The following is a 19988-nucleotide window of genomic DNA, read 5'->3' as shown; positions in this document are numbered from 1 at the left end:
CTGAAATGGCCAGGTCACTGAGGCAAAACTGATTTGGGGGCTAAAAAGATCTGTATCTCACCCCTGTTGTCTCCTCTCGTATTCTTGCAGCCTTTGCAGCTTCTAACTATACACACATCAGCCCTTTTTGGGGGGGTGGAGAGGAGTAGAATTAAGTAAAACAGCTGATTTTTTAAAAAAGAACTAATCAGTTTCAATTTAGCAGTCATTGGTAATTTTTAATTACCTAATTTAAAAGGATTTTCAAATAGCATATTGTTCGTCAACTTATATTTTCTCTTCTAATATTATCTTAAATACCCTTAAACTGAGTCAGCTAACACTTAGCTAGTGTTGGTGATTTTTACATGGAAAAACAATCAACCTAAAGGTGAGCTGAATTCAATGATTATTAAAAAAATTGTTTCCCATTGAATTTAGGATGGTAAAAAGTTGATTGCATTTTACAGGAGTTTAAGAGGTCTGGATGGAGATTTTTGTGGGGTGTAACTTGCTTTTGTTTTAAGCACACAGAGATGGGGTGTTGGATATGTCCCCCAGGGAGAAAATCTAAGAAGTACTTTTATTATCACCTAAAGATTCAAATTAAATGAAGGAAACAGCACTTAAAGTTTCTAGGAACTGCGTTGCCTTCCTCCTTGTTCCCCAATATAACAGAAAAGATTTAAGGAGATTGGGGCTCCTCTTTAGAAAAAGGCCAAGAAACACAACAGCCTTTTGGAGACCATCTTTTAGCCCTTTCAAAAGTCCACACACACATCACCAAGAAAAGTTCCCGGGCAACAGAGCCACACATTCTGGCCAAGATAATTTTTTTCCCTCTGGACTCGAATTTTCATGAATTCTCTTTGTGGTACTGTTTGTTTTAGATTGTTTTTCATTTAAAAAATGTTTATTGAGTGCCTACTATGCGGCATGCACTGTTTCCAGCTCATTGGTTTGTTTTAAAATAATGCTTGTGATCAAGAGCTAACTATTAAGAGTCAGATAAGGGGGGAGGGTCAGAGGTGTGTGTGTGTGTGGGTGAGACACAGATGTCTCCCATCTTCTTGGACAGAAAATATTCTTTTTCTACTCAGTAACAAATAGCTTATAGTATTTTAATTTCTGTTGTTCCATGGGGGAAAAAAAATCTCAAAATCAAAAATCCGAAAAACACGTGGCTGGGTAGAACAAAACGCTCATTGGGGAGGGTGGGCTCTAAGGTGCTGGAGGAGATAGAGAAAGCGAGTTGGAAGCCCTCCCCCGCCCCCAAGTCCCAATCCTATTTCTTTTCAGCGCGCCGGGAAAACGGGGAGGGGGACAAAGGTGCTGCGTGCTGTCTTTCAACTCCCGACTTTTTGAACGGCATACAATCATCCAGTAGCAGAGCGTTGAGCCGAAGTCGGAGTCAGCTCTGACTCTGCAAACGAAAAATAGTAACAATAAAAAAAATTCAAGGCATTCATATCGGTGTAGTCAACACGTGTTGCCGAGTCGGCCCGGGCCGCAGGCGACTGAGACAATGGGGTCGGGGACTGGGGAAGGGGAGTGACCCCCTTCCTCACCTGCCCTCCCAGCACGCGTACCCCCGACAGAATTATCCTCCCTCCTGCAGAGTCCAGAGTAATAACCCAGTTTCCGCCCTGATCACGGGGACTCCAGAATTTCTGGGGGTCGACCCTCGCTTTTCCCCGTTCCCTAGGCGAGGGGGTTCCATAGTCTCCCGGCCGCGCTCTCCGCCACCCCTGGCGCCATCCCAGCCCCCGCCGCTAGAAACTCGTTGGCCTCGCTCGGCGCTCAGCCGTGGAGCCAGGGCTTGCGCGTGGACCGCGCGTCCCGCTCTCAGCCGCGTATCCGGGACTCCGAAACGCGCGGCTAGCCGCCCCCTCCCCCACCGCCCAGATGGGGTGCGACCGCCCACGTGTCGCCCCTAGCCCAGTCCGGTCCTTCCCTCGGGCTCCTGGAGTCAGAGGATCCGGAATGAGTTGGTCAAAGCCGAGGGAAGGGACCCGGGCGGATCCGCTTCCCCCTCCCCAGGAACGGAGGGAGGGGGGAGGGGCTGCCGCCCCCTCCCCTAAGCTCCCGCCCCTCTCTTCCCCGAGAACGGAGCGGAAATTACCCCCTCCCCCCGCGGGTCTGACCTGGGGACGTGGGCGGGGCTTAGCGCTTAGCCCCCCGCCCTCCGTCCCTCTCCCGCCTTCCCGCCGGGAACGGAGTCCTGCACCCCAAACAAAGTTAGGCGACCCGAACCTAGGGCCTTAGAGAGCTGCCGGAGGTGTCCGGGTGGTGCGGACGCTGGAAGCTCCACCTGTCTGCCCCGACTCAGGGAGGGAAAAGGGGACCATTCAAATCTCCACCCGGTCACTCCCTCCCTAAGACCTCCCCCTTCGGTTCGCTCGGGTTAGCTCCAGCTACCACCCCTCTTCCTTCTCTCCCACCGTCCCCCTCTCCTTGGGTCATCTCCGGCCAGTTCCGCGCGTTCCCCCTAGGACCCCGAAACGTTATCATTTAACAGCCGGACCCCGGGTGCGAACTACCCTTTCTCCCGTGGGGATCTCGAAACATGATTTCCTGCGGCTTCCTCGTTCTCAACTAGGATCCCCCGTGTTCCCAGCTACTCGGTCTCGCGCTTGCAGGGTCCCCCGGTCCTGCATCCCCGGAGGCGGGGGAGTTCCAAGGGGCTGGGGTGGGAAATTGGAGACCCCCCCCCATCTAAACATCTAGGGAAAAGGTGCCTTTCTTTTTAAATCACCAGCTCGTGCGACCCTCTCCTGAAGACCCCAGAGTCTTCGGCTTCTCTTTGTCTATCTCGGCCGTCCCTTGCTTGTCAGTCGCTAGCAGTTAACCGGGGTGGGGTGAGCAACTCCGCCCGGCAAAACGAATAAAAAATAATCGTACATTTTACCCTTTAAGACTTAGGAAATCTGGGCTGGACCATCCTCCCCCAGTTCGGGCAGGGGTAGGGGGATGGGTGGGGGCGGGGCGCTTCCCTAGAGGCCAGGTTCTTGCAAAGGGGGAAGGGGCGAGTAGAGCTTCGGGGACGCTGCCCCACCGTCCTAGTTTACCCCGGGGGTGAGTTGAGTTACCCACCCTCAGGCGCGAGATTATTGGGTTTGGCCGGAGGGCCCAGGGGCCCTGTGGCGTCGGGGGTCTTCCCCTACAGGGTGGGTGGGGGCTGTCACCACGTGGCTTCTCCTTTTTTTTTTTTTTTTTTCCGCTCCATTTTTTTTTCAAGTCGATTTTATTTAGAGGCGGCGCCGGGGCGGCCGCGGAGAAACGTGACACACCAGCCCTCTCGGAGGGGTTTCGGACCGAAGGGAAGGAGCCGCGCCGCGTCGTCCGTCTCCCTGCGCGCCGCTGGCACTTCTCCTGGACTCCCCGAACTCTCTCGCGACCTCTGCGCGCCCTCAGGCCGCCTTCCCCGCCCTGGGCTCCGGACAACTTCTGGGGTGGGGTGCAAAGAAAGTTTGCGGCTCCTGCCGCCGGCCTCTCCGCTTCTTGGCCTAGGAGGCTCGCCGCCCGCGCCCGCTCGTTCGGCCTTGCCCAGGACTGTGTCCTGCCCCGAGACCGCCACCATGAACAAGCTTTACATTGGCAACCTCAACGAGAGCGTGACCCCCGCAGACTTGGAGAAAGTATTTGCGGAGCACAAGATCTCCTACAGCGGCCAGTTCTTGGTCAAATCCGGCTACGCCTTCGTGGACTGCCCGGACGAGCACTGGGCGATGAAGGCCATCGAAACTTTCTCCGGTAAGAGCACAGCCATCTCCCGGAAAAGCCACAACGGGAGCCCCGAACAACGGAGACCCGCACCTTCCGGTTCCTCTCCCGCCAACTCCTCTTTTCCCGGGCCTGCGGGGCTTGGCCTCCGTACCCACCCTCGACCTACCCCCTTCGATGCCCCCTCCCTCGCTCTGTATCCCCCCCAACCCCCGCGCAGAAACATTCGGGATTTCCTCCCAGTCTAAGATAAGAAGCTCTGGCTTCCCCCATCCCTTCTCCCTACCGACGGGGCGGGAGCCCCCAATGGCAGTAGTGGGGGGTGAGTTTAGGGACATGAAGATGACCTCGGCTTGGCGTTATTTCCACGTCCAGCCCCTCCCTATCCGCCAGTGGACGGCCCCCCAGCTGGAAAACCCTGGCTCCCCTTCCTCAGTCTTAGGCCTTTCCAGGCGTAGAAGGGGTCCCCGCACCGCGGGCGATCTAGCCGCTTCGCGTGGGGAATGCAGCCCTCCAGTAGGACTTGCAAGGAAGGGGGTCCCGCCTCTCGCCCAGGGCCTGGGGCTTGAGCCATTTTGATTTGAAAGTGGGGCGTGAGCGGGGTGGCGCGGCGGCGGCGGCGGCGCCGGGTCGCCATGCTGCTTCCCGAGACGCCGAGGCTGGGCCGAGAGGCGCGCGCCGCGGCCGCGAGGGACCCTCCCCGCCCGGCCAGGCTCTGCTCCCCCAGGTCCACCCCTTCCCAAACCAGCCCCGACAGGTGACCTCTCCGCGGCCCGAAGCCTTTCTTCCTGGCAACAGAGAAAAATAAAGTTTAGTTCTACACAACGCCTCCGCCCCCCGCCCCACTTTCTGAGGAATGGGGAGCCCTTTCTCTCCAGGCTCCTTCTCCCCACATCTGGGAACTCTATAGGCAGCGCAGCCACCCAAATAGACTCGCACCTTTACCAAATCGGGCTTCCAGAGCGACCCACTCCACAAGCCTCAGTGATTACACAAAACAAAAATTTCAAAATGAATAATAACGAATTTATAGATTCCACCATTCGTAGAGCAGCCTTTTTCCCATCCTGCTATGGAAGCCACTGCTTGGATTCCTAGGAAGATCTCGAAATCCCAGTAACTCCTGAATTACCCTGGTGTCTTTCCCCTTCCTCTTCTCACCCCTAACCCCTGTTCACACTTATAGTAATTTTTTATTTTTTTATTTTTAGGGAAAGTAGAATTACAAGGAAAACGCCTAGAGATTGAACATTCGGTGCCCAAAAAACAAAGGTAGGAAAGAGCTCTTTTCTCGGGTTGGGGGGCGCGGGGGTGTACTGAGAGGCTGTGTTGAGGGGTCCATAGCGTCTCCAGTGGAAGAAACCCATTACTGGTCTTCCCACCCCCAACTCCGGATGTTGGGGGCAGGGAGGGAAGATTGGCCAAGATCTTGTAATGGGTGGTTTACAGCTTGTAAAAAAAAAAAAAAAAAAAAAAAGTTGGGGCTGGGGTGGCCTAAAAGATGTTAGTTGTAGAATTAAAGGGGAAAGAAAATAAATAGGGGAGAAACCTTGTGGAGTTTAAGCTGTGGGGCCGTTTTTTTGTGGGGAACCTTGAAATCTTTGAAGAGTTCAGACTCATGGCGATTTCTGCAACTTCGTAGCAGGCCTCATTTTCTGTTTTTCTCACTCTTTCCACACCATAATTCTTAAGTAGATTGCCCTTCTACTCCCTAATCGGAGTGGAATGAGTTTCCTGGCCCCCCAAAAATCCCCTTTTGCTTGTAGTTTATTTATATTTCTGTAACAGGCAAAGACTTTTATTTCCCATGGACCGCCCCCCCATCCCCAATCCCTCACATCTCACATCATCCTCCTCCTTGACTGGATTTTCCAAAGAATATGCCTTGGCTGTACTATCCTTTTCGAGCCCCCCTACCCCCACTCCTTCAGCCCATTGTTACAAGGGGACCATCTGGGGTGAGAGCTTTGTGTTGAGGCTGTGAGCTGGGGCTCTTTGGAGGGTCTAGAACTCCGTGGATGAATGGTGTGTGTGTGTGTGAACTCCGTGGATGAATGGGGTGTGTGTGTGTTAATGGGGTGTGTGTGTGTGTGTGTGTTCCAATACCCTATATCCTCTATCCTCTCTCTCCAGCAAAATGGGGTACCTCCATCATGTTTACTGAGAATTCATGGTGGATTTCAAATCTTCCATTGAACTTTGAAATCTTTCCTTGAACTCTGGCTGGCAAGTATGCGGGCAGCCTTTCTACTTTCTCAAATCAGACTTTAAACATGTTGACAGTGTAGAGTTTGCTTTCATGTCCCTAGTTGGAAAGCAGCCCCCAGTAAATCTTTGATCCTCCTCACCCCCCATTTCAGCTGAAAACTTGGTGCATTTCAGAATAGTCTCTCTGGCCTTTTCCGGGTGGGTAGGTGGGGGGCGGCTGCTTTTTTGGGGGGACTGTTGAGAGGGTCTAGAAAGTTCATGTGAAATGACCTATTTAGTGGCTTAGCTTGATACTTAAGTAACTTGGAACTATTGTGTCTATAGATCAATATAGCTTGTTACTATGTTTATAGAGCTTGTGATTTAACCTCAAATGCTTGAAATACCGTGTTATTGGAAAGGCAATTAGAGTTAGGAGTAAAGTGGCAATAAAATGGGAAGGAAGAAAATAAGTCTTAATTTGTTATTTTAAAACATTTTTTGGAGATGTGACTAAGGAACATACACTGACACTAGCAGGTTTATTGAGAAGGATATGAATATTTGAACTGAAAGCTGAGTGTTGGTGAAAAATATCCAGAATAAGTAGAATTATAAAATATATGGATTTTTTTCTTTTGCTCTTGAGGATAGTTTAAATTTTAGAGAATAAAATGAAAGGCAAGAGAAATAGCAAAACGTGATGAAATGGAACTCAAAACATTTATATTTTAATTTTCATGGTGCCCTGTATTTATGAGATCTTTTTCCCCAAGCCATCTGCTGGCTTTTAAGCCATTTCTAGGCTCCTTCTTGTTCCCTCCAAAATGCATTACTGAGGGCTGTTTTTTTGAGTTTTGAGAGGGGGTTTGTGAGAAGACTGGGTTAAAAAAAAAATCTGTCCACACCCATATTAAATTAGATCTTTTGTGTGTTCTCCCCCTTCCTGAAATAATTTTTTTAGCCTAAACATTGAGTCAATTGTGTTTTCTTTGCTTTTTATTTTGGGTGGTGGTGAGAAGGCATTTCATTTTTCTAGAATGAATCAATTTTTGAAGTCTCAGGATTTAAAAAAGAGTTTGTTTTCATTAAGTCAGTTTGCTCTATCATTTTGTGTCTTTGAGGAAGTATGTTGTGGTATGTGTCTTTAGTCTGTATCTGAAAAGTATTTCGTCAGTTAGGTTTGTTACTGACTTTTTCAGTCATTTCATGGATGTATAGAACAGGAACTAGTTAATTATGAGTAACACATTCTAAGTAAAATGAACAACTACACAAATGATATTTTGTATACATATATTCTTGTATGTTCCTTATGAACTTTTCTTGAGACATTCAGTTGCAAATGAATTATGATTTCAATTTCTAAGATAATTTATAAAACCCAAAAACTAAATTTTTTTTAAGAGGGGGAATCAAAAGATGCTATAGCAGTACTTCTTAATGTATTTTGTTCTCACTTTGAATCTATTTGAAAAACATAATTTGTACCTTTTTAAGGACTCGAGACTAAACACTGTGCATTTGAATTGAAAACAGCAATTAGCTTGAATTTTTTAAATGAGGTGGTATTAAATTCTCAGAGATCACCTTCTCAAACCCCCTCTTAGTGTTGGAATTTGGTTAACAATTTGTGCTTTTCTGTTGAGAATTTATATATGTTCACTGTCAGATACTGGGACAAAAGAAAAAAACCAAATGCAATAAAAACAGTTGTTGAAAGGGCTTGTGTATGTTTTATTCTGAGACTTAGGAGTAGTTGAGGTAAAGGGGTACCATTTTAGTGTGACTTGATTACTTTTGAGACATGATTTGCTTTTTAAGGGAATTAAACCTTTGTTACACTTGCCACTTTGGTGTGTCTTTTTCTAGAAGAATGTGACCTAAAGATAGCATATTCACTGTCAACTGGTGTCCTCAAAATAAAAGGTGTTAACTGTTAATTAAGAAAACAATGAAATGAAAGAGAGGCACTGAATTTTTTTTTTTAAGGTGAAATGTGTTCACATTAAAGAATTCTAAGTTTGAAGATTTCTTTAGGCAGATGAATGGTCCTTTCCTCTAGGTTGACTTAAAATGAGGTGGGCTAACTTTCCCTTAAATTTCCACCTATTAAACAACAATAGTTTTATAAGCCATTCATAAAATTGAGAACTCTCAAAAGAAAGTGTTGCACCTTGATTCCTAGTTTTACAGTTTAATTTTTTGAAGTTAGCAGCTTTAAAAATCTGTGAAGGATGTCTTATAAATGGCAAAATATTTTAAATTTATTTTGACAAAATGATTTATTGAGGGACTGAAGAAATCATTGGATCACTAAATGTTTTCCAAACAACCTAAAAATTGCCTTCAGAAATGGATTTGCACTTAAGGAAAAAAAACAACCCACCTTGTACTTTGGGGCTGAAAATGAATAAAGAGGGGTTAAAAAACAAAGGAATGAAAACTACTAGAGTGGGAGGGTTTTCAGGCACTTTTTACTTTAATGGTTGTAATTATGGATTAGTATCCAAATACAAAAGAAAGTTTTTAACCCATGCAAGTTAAAAGATACATGTGACTAGGATTCAAGAAAGCTTGAAGTAGAAATAATTGATTACCCCTTTAAAAATATTTTCTTATTAATATTAGGTTAGAATTTTTTGTTTTTTGCTTTACATAAGTGAAAAAAATGGTTGAATCTAAAGTTTTTGTGCGCTGTTTGGAGGAAAGGTGGAAACTGGGGTATGTTCTTTACCTATTTTAATTTCCATCTAACTTCACAAATTCATAAATTATGTTTCCTTCACTGCTGGTAGAACTCCTTAGCTATTCTCATTTGGGTGGTCAGTATTTCAAGATGAAACTTTCCTAAGGACAGTGTTAGCTGACTGTCCCTTGGAAAAACTAACTGTAGGTTTCCAGAACCCCTTATTTTCTGACCCAAATTAAAGTGAAATTTAACCCTAATGGTTTCTCAGATGGAGAACTTTTTAGTAAAGAAGGGGAAGAATTGCAGTTCCCATTACTAATTTATTCAAAGTATTGTTAACTGTTCAAAAGGTAAAGTTTTAATGGCACAACTTTTGGTGGAAAAAATTTCTTAATTATGTTTCAGAGATGAAATACATGACTTAGCAGTTGGAAGAATCTTGATTCAAAGGTTCTGCTCTTGTAATCTTTTAAAATTACCTTAATATGTATCATTTTAATCTATGTGTGTGGGTACTTTTAAGGCTTACTTTTTAAGAGTGTATTTATACTATAATGTATAGCAGCCAGTTGACAAAGATACTATTGGGATACTCGAGTGAGTTTACAATTTTAAAACATTTAAAAATTCAAGTCTGATTTAGTTGAGTGAGAAGTGGGGAACAGCAAGTGCTGTTTGTTGAAGTTTAAAGGTTTTGTGAAGAGTTACTTATTGGTTAGATCTGTTGATTTTTGTGTGTGGCGTGGTGGTGGTGGTAGTGGTGGTGTTGATGGGGTTGTTAGAATTAATATATGAACCAAAGGCATTTGAAGAACTGGACATTTTCCCAGCTGTTAAAATTTAAATTAAGGCGTGTTCGTTCCCCATCTTCTTTTAAAAAGAGTCTTGAAATGTGGCTAATGTCTTCCAGAACTTGCAGCTTAGAATTTGGGATGGGGGTGTTAGGAAGAGAAAAGGGGAGGAAAAAAGCAGCAGGGGAGATAGGAGAATCTGAAGAGTTAGTCCCGGCTTGGAAATTCCAGAAGGTGGGGGGGGAGGGAAAAAGGGAGGGAGGGGGAGAGGGAAAGAGGGAGGGAGGGGAGATACGGGGTTGGATGGATTTCCCGCTTCCCTTTTAAAGGGGAGCAACTGGAGGCTCACAGTTACCCCTGGGAGAGGGGTCGGAGACCTAGCGCAGGGCAAGGCTATATTTGCTTTTGGAGTTGCCTGCCTGCTTTCCCTCCCTTCCCCTTTTCAAAAAAAAAAGAAAAAAAAAAAAAAAAAGAGAGAGAGAGAAAGTCTCAGCGGCGCTGGAGGCTCTTCCTGGAGCGCTAGCCCCGGCCCCGGCGGCTCTAACCTTCCCCGCCCGCCCCCGCACCGCTGGTCCTAGTCCTAGCCCCAGCCCCGGCAATCTCGGCTCGGCAATCTCGGCTCGCTCTGAGGTGGGGGCCCGCCTGCCTTTTCTTAACAAGCCCCTGACGGAGAACATCCGCTGGCCTGGGTCTCCGAGGAGGAGGACTTCCCCTCCCAGATCCTTGAGACCCCAGGAGATCCCAGGCTGTTTGTCACACTCCTTAGTCCTGGGAAACCCTAGATTGCAAACCTCGCAGCAGATACCCCACGAGGTCACCCCCCTCCCACCGACTTGTGGGTTGTAGACCCTTTCTAGCACCTGGGCTGCCTCGAGCTCTCCATTCTAAGGCAAAAAAGCCAGTAGGTAAATGTGAAGTGAAAAGAGGCAAGGAGAGAGGAGTGGGTAAAAGGAAAATAGGATGAGAGAGTTGGAGAGAAAATAGAGGTGCAAGTAGCTGTTGCTCTCTCCCAGTAGCTGGGGTCTTGGGTTGTGAGTAGAACCTTAAAGAGTTAAGTGTCAATTTAAGTAACCAGCAATCTTTACAAAATGAGCAGTTTGTGTCTGTCCACAGTTTCTGAAGGCTGACGGAAACAGTAACAGAGGCAGTAATAGCAGTCAGAGGTTCTATCCATGGATTTTGTTTATCTTGTAAAAGAGAGACAACAGGCCTTCCAGTTGGCCACTGGCAAGGCTGAGGGTCTTTCTCAGGGTCTCAGCCAGTATCTGATTCCATGTTAGTATAAAAGTTTTGCACCCCATCCATTTCCACCTTTCCTCTTCTCCCCTATACTTTTTTAAATGCCTGTCAAAACAAAAACTGGAAGGAAAAGTCTCCCAAACCTGTACTCAAGAAAGTGTATGCTCATTTGGTTATTGATAGTTTGATTTGGTTAAAATTGATCCTGTAAGAAAAAAAATGAAAAAAAAACCTTAACACAAGCTATTTTATGGGAGTTAAAAAAAAAAATGATCCTGTAAGATAACACCTGATACACACCATTGAAGGAGGCAGTGCCAACAGAAAGCTATTTAGTCCCCAGGTAGTGACTTCATTCTACTAGGAGGACTTGGATGGCCCTTCAGATTTTGATCAGAGGGGACTGTGTATTTAATAGTGGATAGAAAGGGTGGTCATCCTATTACTGAAGTTTATTGCAGAGCCAGCTTTGTAAGCCCTGCTTCCTACCTTGCACCACAGTAGATTTGCAATAATACAACAGGCTGGAGCAAACTTTTGCCCTAAACACAGTCGACTGACATAAAATGTGTGTTGATTACAGGTAAATCACAGAAAAGTAGATCTGGACCTCATACTTTTAATACAGTTGGAAAAAACCTGATTGCAACACCCTGAAATGTAACTGGCAGACAAAACGATCAGAAATGCAGTTCTTTTGCAGAAGTCCAGGCTCCCAGGAGCACGGCTGGTCATAAGCAAACTGCTTTTGAATGAAATACAGAGCAAACAGCTGGATGACTAAAAGAAGTTTTGAGTGGATTGTGCAGATATTTTCGATATCCCTTAGGACAAGTCTGGTTATTAGACAAGTGGCATTTTGGTGCCTGGAAGGCACATAAAGGATGTGTCTGATATGGGATGGCTGGTAAATTTTGCTTATAATTTAGAGGAGGGCTGTGGACAAAAATCCCGTAATAGAGGAGGCAGGAGAAGAGGGGAAGCTCTCCATTTTCTCTTTCCCTTTCTACCACGTGTGGTTAGTGGATTCTAGTTAATCCTTTCTACATTTCCTAAGGAAAAGAGGGTTAAAGGATCCTACCCACCTCCCCTCCCCCCCCACACACAAAAAGACAAAAAGAGGGTTAAGGATAATTTCAACTTTTTTATTTTCATTTTGAATTAATTTCAGTTAAAAACTCAATTACTCATTCAGGCCAGGCACGGTGGCTCACACCTGCAATTGTAGCACTTCTGGAGGCCAAGGCAGGCGGGTTGCATGAGGTCAGGAGTTCAAGACCAGCCTGGGCAACATGGTGAAACCCCATCTCTACTAAAAATTAGCCAGGCGTGGTGGTGCAAGGAGGCTGAGGCAGGAGAATTGCTTGAACCTGGGAGTTGGAGGTTGCAGTGAGCTGACAGGTTGCCTGGGCAACAGAGTAAGACTGTCTCAAACAAAAACCAAAACCAACTCAATCACTCAGTCAGATGTTTCAGCCACTTGAATTGGAAAATAATAAGTCTGAGTGAAATTTGATTGGATAGTTTAGTTTAGTTGATTGGATATAGTTAGGATCTTTGAGTGGAGACATCAGAGAATTCAGAAATATATGTGTAATGGTTGTTTGTGTGGTCTGAGCTCTTTGGCAAAGAGGAATGAGGAGGAAAGGACTAATTCCAAATTCTTAAGGCTTCAGGAAGGAAGAAGTGCTGTTAGAGTCTTAATGACCTACTCTAGGTCCCCCACTCATCCTTTACAGGGGTCTGGAGGAAAGGTCTTCCCAGGAGAATTCAGTGTTTAAAATCTTGAGCTCAATTTCTGTAACTGTAAAGAAGTGATCCTAATAGTAGTACACAATAGCTCTTATTGTTATTATTTTGTTGTAGATATTGACTTGTCTCCCTCCTGCCCTAGCCATTGTTTATCCTCCTTTGAAGCTTTACAGTTCTATGCTACCCTGCCCCATAAAACTGTGGTTAGCTCTGTGAGTACTAGAACTGATCAAGTGTACAGATGCCCAAAAATGTGTCCATGAGAGGTTGTCTTTTCACTGTGTGTGTGTGTGTGTGTGTGTGTGTGTGTGTGTGTCCGCTTGGGGTATATATCTAAGGCACTAGAAACAGTGATGGATAAAGATAGCAGTCATGGATCTATGTGTAGGGTGCTTTGGTAACCTAACTATATGTTGAAAGGAAAAGCCACCTCTTAGCGAAGAGAGATGAAGCTCACCAGGGCAACCCCACAGAGTCCCTAGATGATGGATTCACCCAGTACATTCTCTGAGACAGAAGGCTTGGAGAGATGAGGCAAGCATGGCGGATAATGCTACTAATTGTTCATTAGGGGAAATGGGCCATTTATTCTGTTATCATTTATGCCCTGAACTTGGTCCAGGTTCCTAGCTGAAATTTCACACTTTAGTGCTACTGTCAAAGGTGCATGTAGAGTGGGGACATCAGTGAGAGGGGAATTACCCTAACTCTGCATATAAGGTAGGTGCTGTAAGAATTCAGGATGAAGGGGACTGTATGGATCCTCTTGGGGGTCTGAGGAAGGAAGAAATGAGAGCAGCCTCCCCCATCTGCTGGGATGGCTTCATGTCCTGCTCTTGGTAAGCTAACAAAGTAGGCATTCAGAAACTGGGAATCCCTAGATCCCCAGGGTGTGACTGCATACGTTGCTCCCTACTTCTTCTGCCCCTGTAATATACTCACATTCTCTCCCTGGTTTGGAACCAGTCCCCAAAGATGCACTCAGAACCCACCTTTATTCCCATTTCTTCATTTCAGCCCTCTGCTCAAAGGCTGTGTGCCATAATTCAGGCACATGGATGGGTGCATACACATACATACATACATGTCCACAGCCCCAGCCCTGGGAATAAGAATTGAACCTTCTTACTGGGATGGGGAGGAAAAGGGCTTCCCATCCGGATGTGGTTTTCAGTCTTTTAACAGGCTTGTGACTTTAATCAGTTACTATAAAGGATTTTACAATTAGTTTATGCAGAATGATGTGTGTTGCCTCTTTTCTGGAGTGGCATTTGGCATCGCTTGGGGCTCGTCAACTTTCCATTAGGGACTCGGAGGAGGAGAAAATGAGGGGAGACAGGAACTGAAATGGGAGCTGCTGGGTGGAGGAAACTTGTTGAGGATGTCTATTCAAAGTTAGAAATATTTATTCTACTTCCTCCTTAAGGTCTCTAAGTTACTTGGGAGGAGAATTCCAACTGTAATAGAGACCAGTTGCTTTGGCAAGATTTGGAGATGAAGTTCTAAATTAAAGGGCAGGCTGGGTACAGTGACTCATGCCTGTAATCCCAGCACTTTGGGAGGTCGAGGCTGGTGGATCACCTGAGGTCAGGAGTTCGAGACCAGCCTGACCAACATGGTGAGACCTCGTGTCCACTAAAAATACAAAAATTAGCTGGGCATGGTGGCTGGTGCCTATAATCCCAGCTACCCTGGAGGCTGAGGCAGGAAAATCCCTTGAACCCAGGAGGTGAAGGTAGCAGTGAGCAGAGATGGCGCCAGTGCACTCCAGCCTGGGTGCATCTCTGGGGAAAAAAAAAAGTAAAAAAAAGTAAATTAAAGGGCAAAGATAATTCCTTACAGAGAGACATGGCTGTTGGTGGCTGCAGCCAGTGTATTCCAAACAAGGACTAGAAGTACTAGGATGTTGGCCGAGGAAGCAGCTAGATTCAGAAGAATGCACTCTGGTTAAGAGTCTTCCTGAAACTTATTTAAAATATAGCAGACTGAGATCATGTATAGGATTTTCTTCCTCTCTATATTATTGCCATTTGGTTAAGATACGCTGCTGCTGCTGTTGGCTTTCTGGACTAGAGTGGAGTGATTCCTGTCCTGAATGAGCTCTGGGTGTAGGCAGGAGGGGGAACAGAATGATCGTCACAAACCTAATATTTCTGTGAGATAATCTTTATTCCACTCTGTTCTTGCCCCTCTTGCTGTCCACCTTGAATGAATAGTTTCCTTTAAACTTCTAACTAGAAGAGGAACGCTGTCTGTCAGAACCCCATGGTTAGCAACCTGTAGCCTGGGAGCGTGTGTGGGGTCCTTGCCACTCAGTCACTAGCTGTTTGCAAAATAACTTAAAAATAGATATTTACAATGAAAAGCCATGGGAGAAAACATTTAACAAGATGCTACAGGCTTCTGTGATAGCTTGCATATTGCTGCAAAGATTGGTACCTCTAATGTATTCATCTATTCATTCATGCATGCATTCATCCAGTTAATCTATTAAGAGTCTACTATTGGGTGATATGCCATTTGCTAGGTATTAGAAATACAGAAAAGACCTTTCTCTTTCAGAGCAGACTGAAGGAAATTTATATTTTTTTGTTTTTGGTTTTTTTTTTTTGAGAAGGAGCTTTGCTCTGTCATCCAGGTTGGAGTGCAGTGGTGCAATCGTAGTTCACTGCAACCTCCGCAACGTGCCTGTAATCCCAGCTCCTCCAGAGGCTGAGGCAGGAGAATCGCTTGAACCTGAGAGGCAGAGGTTGCAGTGAGCTGAGATCTTGCCATTGCACTTCAGCCTGGGTGATAAGAGTGAAACTCTATCTTAAAAAGAACAACAACAAAAAATCATTTTTAATTGTAAAATACATAAAAAGGTTAGCCATTTTTAAGTATATAGTTTAGTGACATTAAAAACATTCACGGCTGAGAGCAGTGGCTCACACCTGTAATCCCAGAACTTCGGGAGGCTGAGGTGGGTGGATCACCTGAGGTCAGGGGTTCGAGACCAGCCTAGGCAACATGGTGAAACCCTGTCTCTACTAAAAATACAAAATCAGCAGAGTGTGGTGGCATGCACCTGTAATCCCAGCTAATCAGGAGGCTGAGGCAGGAGAATTGCTTGAACCTGGGAGCTGGATATTGCAGTGAGCCAAGATTGCACCACTGCACTCCTGCCTGGGCCACAGAGTGAGACTCTGCCTCAAAAAAAAAAAAAACAAAAAAAAAATTCACGTTGTTGTGCAACCATCACCTTCATCTATCTCTAGAACTCTTCATCTTGCAAAACTGCAACTCTGTACCCATTAAATAATAACTTACCCATTCCTCTTTTCCTCTGGTCATTTCCAGTAAGTTAGTAATGCTGGGATTAAAAAAAATGGCCATTTTAAAACCATTGTCAGTTTTACTTTTTCCCACATGGTGGTCGCCTGTTCATCCTAAAGAAAATGGAAGCCTTTGTGTGTCCCCTTTTCTGCATTAGATACTGATTATTTACTGAATTTTTATTTAGCATTTATTGGGTCTTTTCAGGTGGGGCAGTGAGTGAGACATAGAGGTGGTAAGGACTCCCAAAAGAGGGAGGTACAAGGCTAAGTCTCTGCCCTCTAGCATTTTCACTTTAAATCCAGGAAAAGCTGAAAGTACAGAGTCCAGGAGTCCATGCACTAAAATGCGAGGCACACAACCTCAGGAATGAAAATAGAGGAGGGAGGCTTAGAGCTAAGCTGGGTTTTGGAGGCTAGGCAGAAAAAATAGAGGAGTGGATTAAGAAGAGCCTTGTGGAGTAGCCTGGCTAACATTGAAACCCTGTCTCTACGAAAAATATAAAAACTAGCTGGGCGTGGTGGCAAGTGCCTATAATCCAAGCTACTTCGGAGGCTGAGGCAGGAGAATCACTTGAACCTTGAGGTTGCAGTGAGCCAAGATTGTGCCACTGCACTCCAACCTGTGTGACACAGTGACACTCTGTGGATAGACTGGGAGCTGCTTTTGGGCAGACCATTCATTCACCTAGAAGAAGGAGATATTCAGTGAGGAGTCACAGAACTGAGGCTCTTAGTAGGTAGGGCAGCCACTCCTATTTATTTCCCTTATTAAGCATCTTTGCTTCCGAACAATGCAAGGCGATGAGGGTCAAAAGATCAGTTTCTACTACAATTACAGGAGCATTTATGGAGTATCTACTCAGCTCGCACTGTTACTTCACTGAATTCCCCAAGAACTCTGAAGGTATTATCTTCATTCTACAGAATACTCTGAACTAAGGTCATACCATCAATAAGTAAGAGTGCTGGGAGTTCAAATCCAGGCATTTCTTTTTCAAAGCTGAGCTCTCTTAGAAGGTGGGAACTCGGGAGGTTGAGGCAGGAAGGTTGCTTGAGCCCCGGTGTTTCAGGTTACAATGAGCTATGATGGTGCCACTGCACTCCAGCCTGGGCAACAGAATGAGACCCTGTCTCTTAAAAAAAAAGTTGGGATATCCTCCAATATTTAGAGAGGTTGAGGTTTTCTTGAGGATTTTTTTGCAGGGGCTAGAGGGTGGGGCATAAGCTTAGCAGATAAAATTTCTCTTTGCTCTGAACCTTCATCCTCCCCAGGCATTTCATACATACCTTGCATTGTATTTTCCTATCACTGTTGAGATTTTCAGATTATCTTGAATGGCTGAAGAATATTGTTTTAATTTTTTGGAGATGGAGTCCCCAAGGGCAGAGTGCAGTGGTGCAATCTTGGCTACTGCAACCTCTGCCTCCCAGGTTCAAGCGATTCTCCTGCCTCAGCCTCCCAAGTAGCTAAAGGTATGTGCCACCATACCTGGCAAATTTTTGTATTTTTAGTAGAGAAGGGGTTTTGCCATGTTGGCCAGGCTGGTCTTGAACTCCTGATCTCAGGCGATCTGCCCTTCTTGGCCTCCCAAAGTCTTGTTATTACAGGCATGACCTACTGCGCCTGGCTGGTTGAAGAAAATTGAGTTGGATGGGTCCAAATTTTCTCCCCTTGTCTGGGCAGCTAAGATGGGAAATGGTTCTTCTGTTGGAATGAAATAATGCACTGAGAGGGAGCTGAACAAAGTAGAAGAAAGATCTGAGTGGTTAGAACTTAGGTGTCAGCCTCAGCTTGTCCTTTTGCAGATGTGAAAGGTGTGGGATCTGGGATCACTATCTCTCTTCCTGGATATCTGTTTCCTCACCTGAATCCTCCCTATCTCCAGAAGCCTCATAAAACCAGTGGAATTAGTATTTTGAGTTCTAGGCACCTTCATCCTTTGACGCTTCTGGAAGGTACCAAGGGCTGGAGCTTTTGGCTGACCTCCCCCCCTCCTCTTTTGTTTGGGTTCAACCCAGGGGAAAATGGGAGCTTGGGGGGAAGGGCAGGGATTGAGCTGCTTTCCTTCCCCTCCCCCCACTCCCAGCAGGAAGGGACAAAGAGTTGACCTTTGTTACATACAGGTCTACAGAATCATAATTCATAGTTCATACATGTTAGTTTCTTTTTTCTTTCTTTAGACAGGGTCTCCTTTTGTCGCCCAGGGTGGAGTGCAGTGGCACAATCACAGCTCATTGCAACCTTGACTTCCAGGGCTCAAGGAAGAGCCTGAGCCTTCCAAAGTGTTGGGTTTACAGGCACTAGCCACAGAGCCTGGTTTCATACATGTTAGTTTCTAAAAAACAGTAACCTAGTTACCTTTTTTTTCCTGGCAAGCAGGAACAGGCTGCACAGTGTAGTGACACTTGCTGGCCAGTGTCACCTTGACCTCTCTCAGCCAGTTTTCTGACCTGCAGAACGGAAGTAGCAATATTCTGCCTACCCTGGTTGTTGACAGGCTCAACTTGTGGTAGTTCCAGGTTCATAGTGTGGGCATAAAGAAGTACTTTGTGAACTCTAAAGCACCATGCAAAGGTGAGTTACTAACAAATCATTCATTGCTGACACCCCTAAAGGGCTGAAAGGTCATTCTCACCCCCAAACAAATGTCCTACTCTGCATGGGGGCGAATATGACTTCTATTGTGACTTGGCTGTGGAGCTTCCCAGAAGGCCTTCTGTGGGGACTTGCCTGGGAGGAAAGAGTTATTTTCTCTGCGGCCCCGAAGGCTCCAGGTTCCGTGCCCCCACCCTGCTCCCAGGCCTCAGTTCCTGGCCTCTCAGTGGGAGGCCTCCCTCCCCGTCCCGTCGCCTCCCGCGGCCCAGGCCCAGCCAAGGTCTCGAAGGAACGCCGCCTCCTGGGCCATTTTCTCCCCTCCAGCCTCTGCGGCCCCACTTCCAGCCTCTCCCCGGCTCCCCACCCCCAATCGGTTGCCACTTAAATGCTTGCAGGCCTGGTGCAGGCGGGAAGCCCCCTCCCCCACAGGACCACCTCAGTCACAGCCCTGACCACGGGGAGGTCGGGACTGGATTTACTAAAGGATCCCAGAGGGGGAGCCTGCTCCTCGCCGGCTGCCTGGCTTCGCCACGGGGTTGGGTTTCGACCGGCCGGTGGCTCTGGTGAGAGACAAAGGGCAAAGTCCTGGTCCCCACCCCCACCCCGCAGCCCCTGCCGCGGGTCCCCTCCCCCTCGGGGCCCAGGGCGGGTAGCCTTGGGCCGCTAGTCTCCGCCGGACAGGTTTGGAGCGAGTCGGGGCGCTCGGGGGCCCCGGCGGTAGAACATTCGAGACTGTGCGGAGCCTTGTGGCGGAGGGGCTGGGGGCTGCTCTGTCCCCCTCCTTGCGCGCTACGGCCTCAGCCCACCCAGAGGCCGGAGTGGGAGGGCGAGTGCTCAGCTTCCCGGGTTAGGTGAGAGGGGTTGGGGAGGGGGCGGCTTTGGGCACAGGCGGGGACAGCCCACCCCTCAGCTGCACCGTCTCAGTTCTCAATTGCCCGTTCACCAGGGCGCCCCTCCCCCGCCTCAGCTGCCGCCGCCCTTCCCAAGCACAGTCCCCCTCAGTGGTTCTCCTCTCAGTCCCCGTCCCCCCCAGTGGTTCTCCCCGCAGTCCCCATCCCCCTCAGTGGTTCTCCCCTCAGTCCCCGTCGCCCTCAGTGGTCCCTTGCAGTCCCCGTCCCCCTCAGTGTCCCCTCAGTCCCTGTCCCCCTCAGTCTCCTCAGTCCCCATCCCCCTCAGTGGTTCTCTCTTCAGTCTTCCCCTTAGACTCCCCGCCTGTCTCAGCACCCCCACTAGTCGCCGTCCCCTTCAGTGGCCCGCTCTGCTGCTCTTTCCCTGCTCCACCACCGTGTTCTCCGCCTAGGTCTTCTTGGCTCTTGAAGAGCTGCCCCTCCTCCTGGTCAAAGATAGGCGGGAACCATCTTGGAAGGCACTCAGTCCTCCCAGGCAGCATCCGTGGTGGTAGAGCATTCTAGACCGTGGGGAGCCCTGGGGAGGAAGACCTCTGCAGAGAGGGCACTTGAGGGGAAGGAGGGCCACGTGGGGCCACGTGGGGCCGCGCAGGGGAGAGACTGGCTGAGGAAGCCCCGCCAGAAGGAAGCCAGCAGCGGTGTCGGTTTCCCACCAGCAGGTCTTGGTTGCCAGCTGGGGGAAGACGCGGATCCCTGATCCCTGAGGGCTCCTGTGCAGCGCTGGCCACTACGGGCACGCACATGCTTGTAGGGCTGGTGCCCAGATGCTTACCCATCCTCACCAGCGGTCACTAAGGACCCCGA

The 19988-nt window shown here is 47.4% G+C and overlaps 1 protein-coding gene across 2 annotated transcripts in view; it reads left to right on the top strand.

Annotated features, from left to right (window-relative positions):
* The first annotated feature begins 3001 nt into the window (after positions 1 to 3001).
* IGF2BP1 (insulin like growth factor 2 mRNA binding protein 1) overlaps positions 3002 to 19988 on the top strand; it is a 54381-nt gene continuing 37394 nt past the window's right edge. Inside the window, exons 1-2 of one of the 2 annotated variants that reach the window (XM_002748460.6) lie at positions 3002 to 3732; positions 4914 to 4974. In XM_002748460.6, coding sequence (XP_002748506.1) covers positions 3558 to 3732; positions 4914 to 4974 — 236 coding nt within the window. In that variant the 5' untranslated portion in view covers positions 3002 to 3557. The remainder of the gene's footprint in view (positions 3733 to 4913; positions 4975 to 19988) is intronic. The other variant, XM_017972690.4, reaches the window with a different exon arrangement.

Source organism: Callithrix jacchus, chromosome 5 (assembly GCF_049354715.1).
Source record: "Callithrix jacchus isolate 240 chromosome 5, calJac240_pri, whole genome shotgun sequence".
Taxonomy (NCBI): Eukaryota; Metazoa; Chordata; class Mammalia; order Primates; family Cebidae; genus Callithrix; species Callithrix jacchus.
Note: the sequence above shows the minus strand (reverse complement) of the source record. Positions and strands in the feature narration are given on the sequence as shown.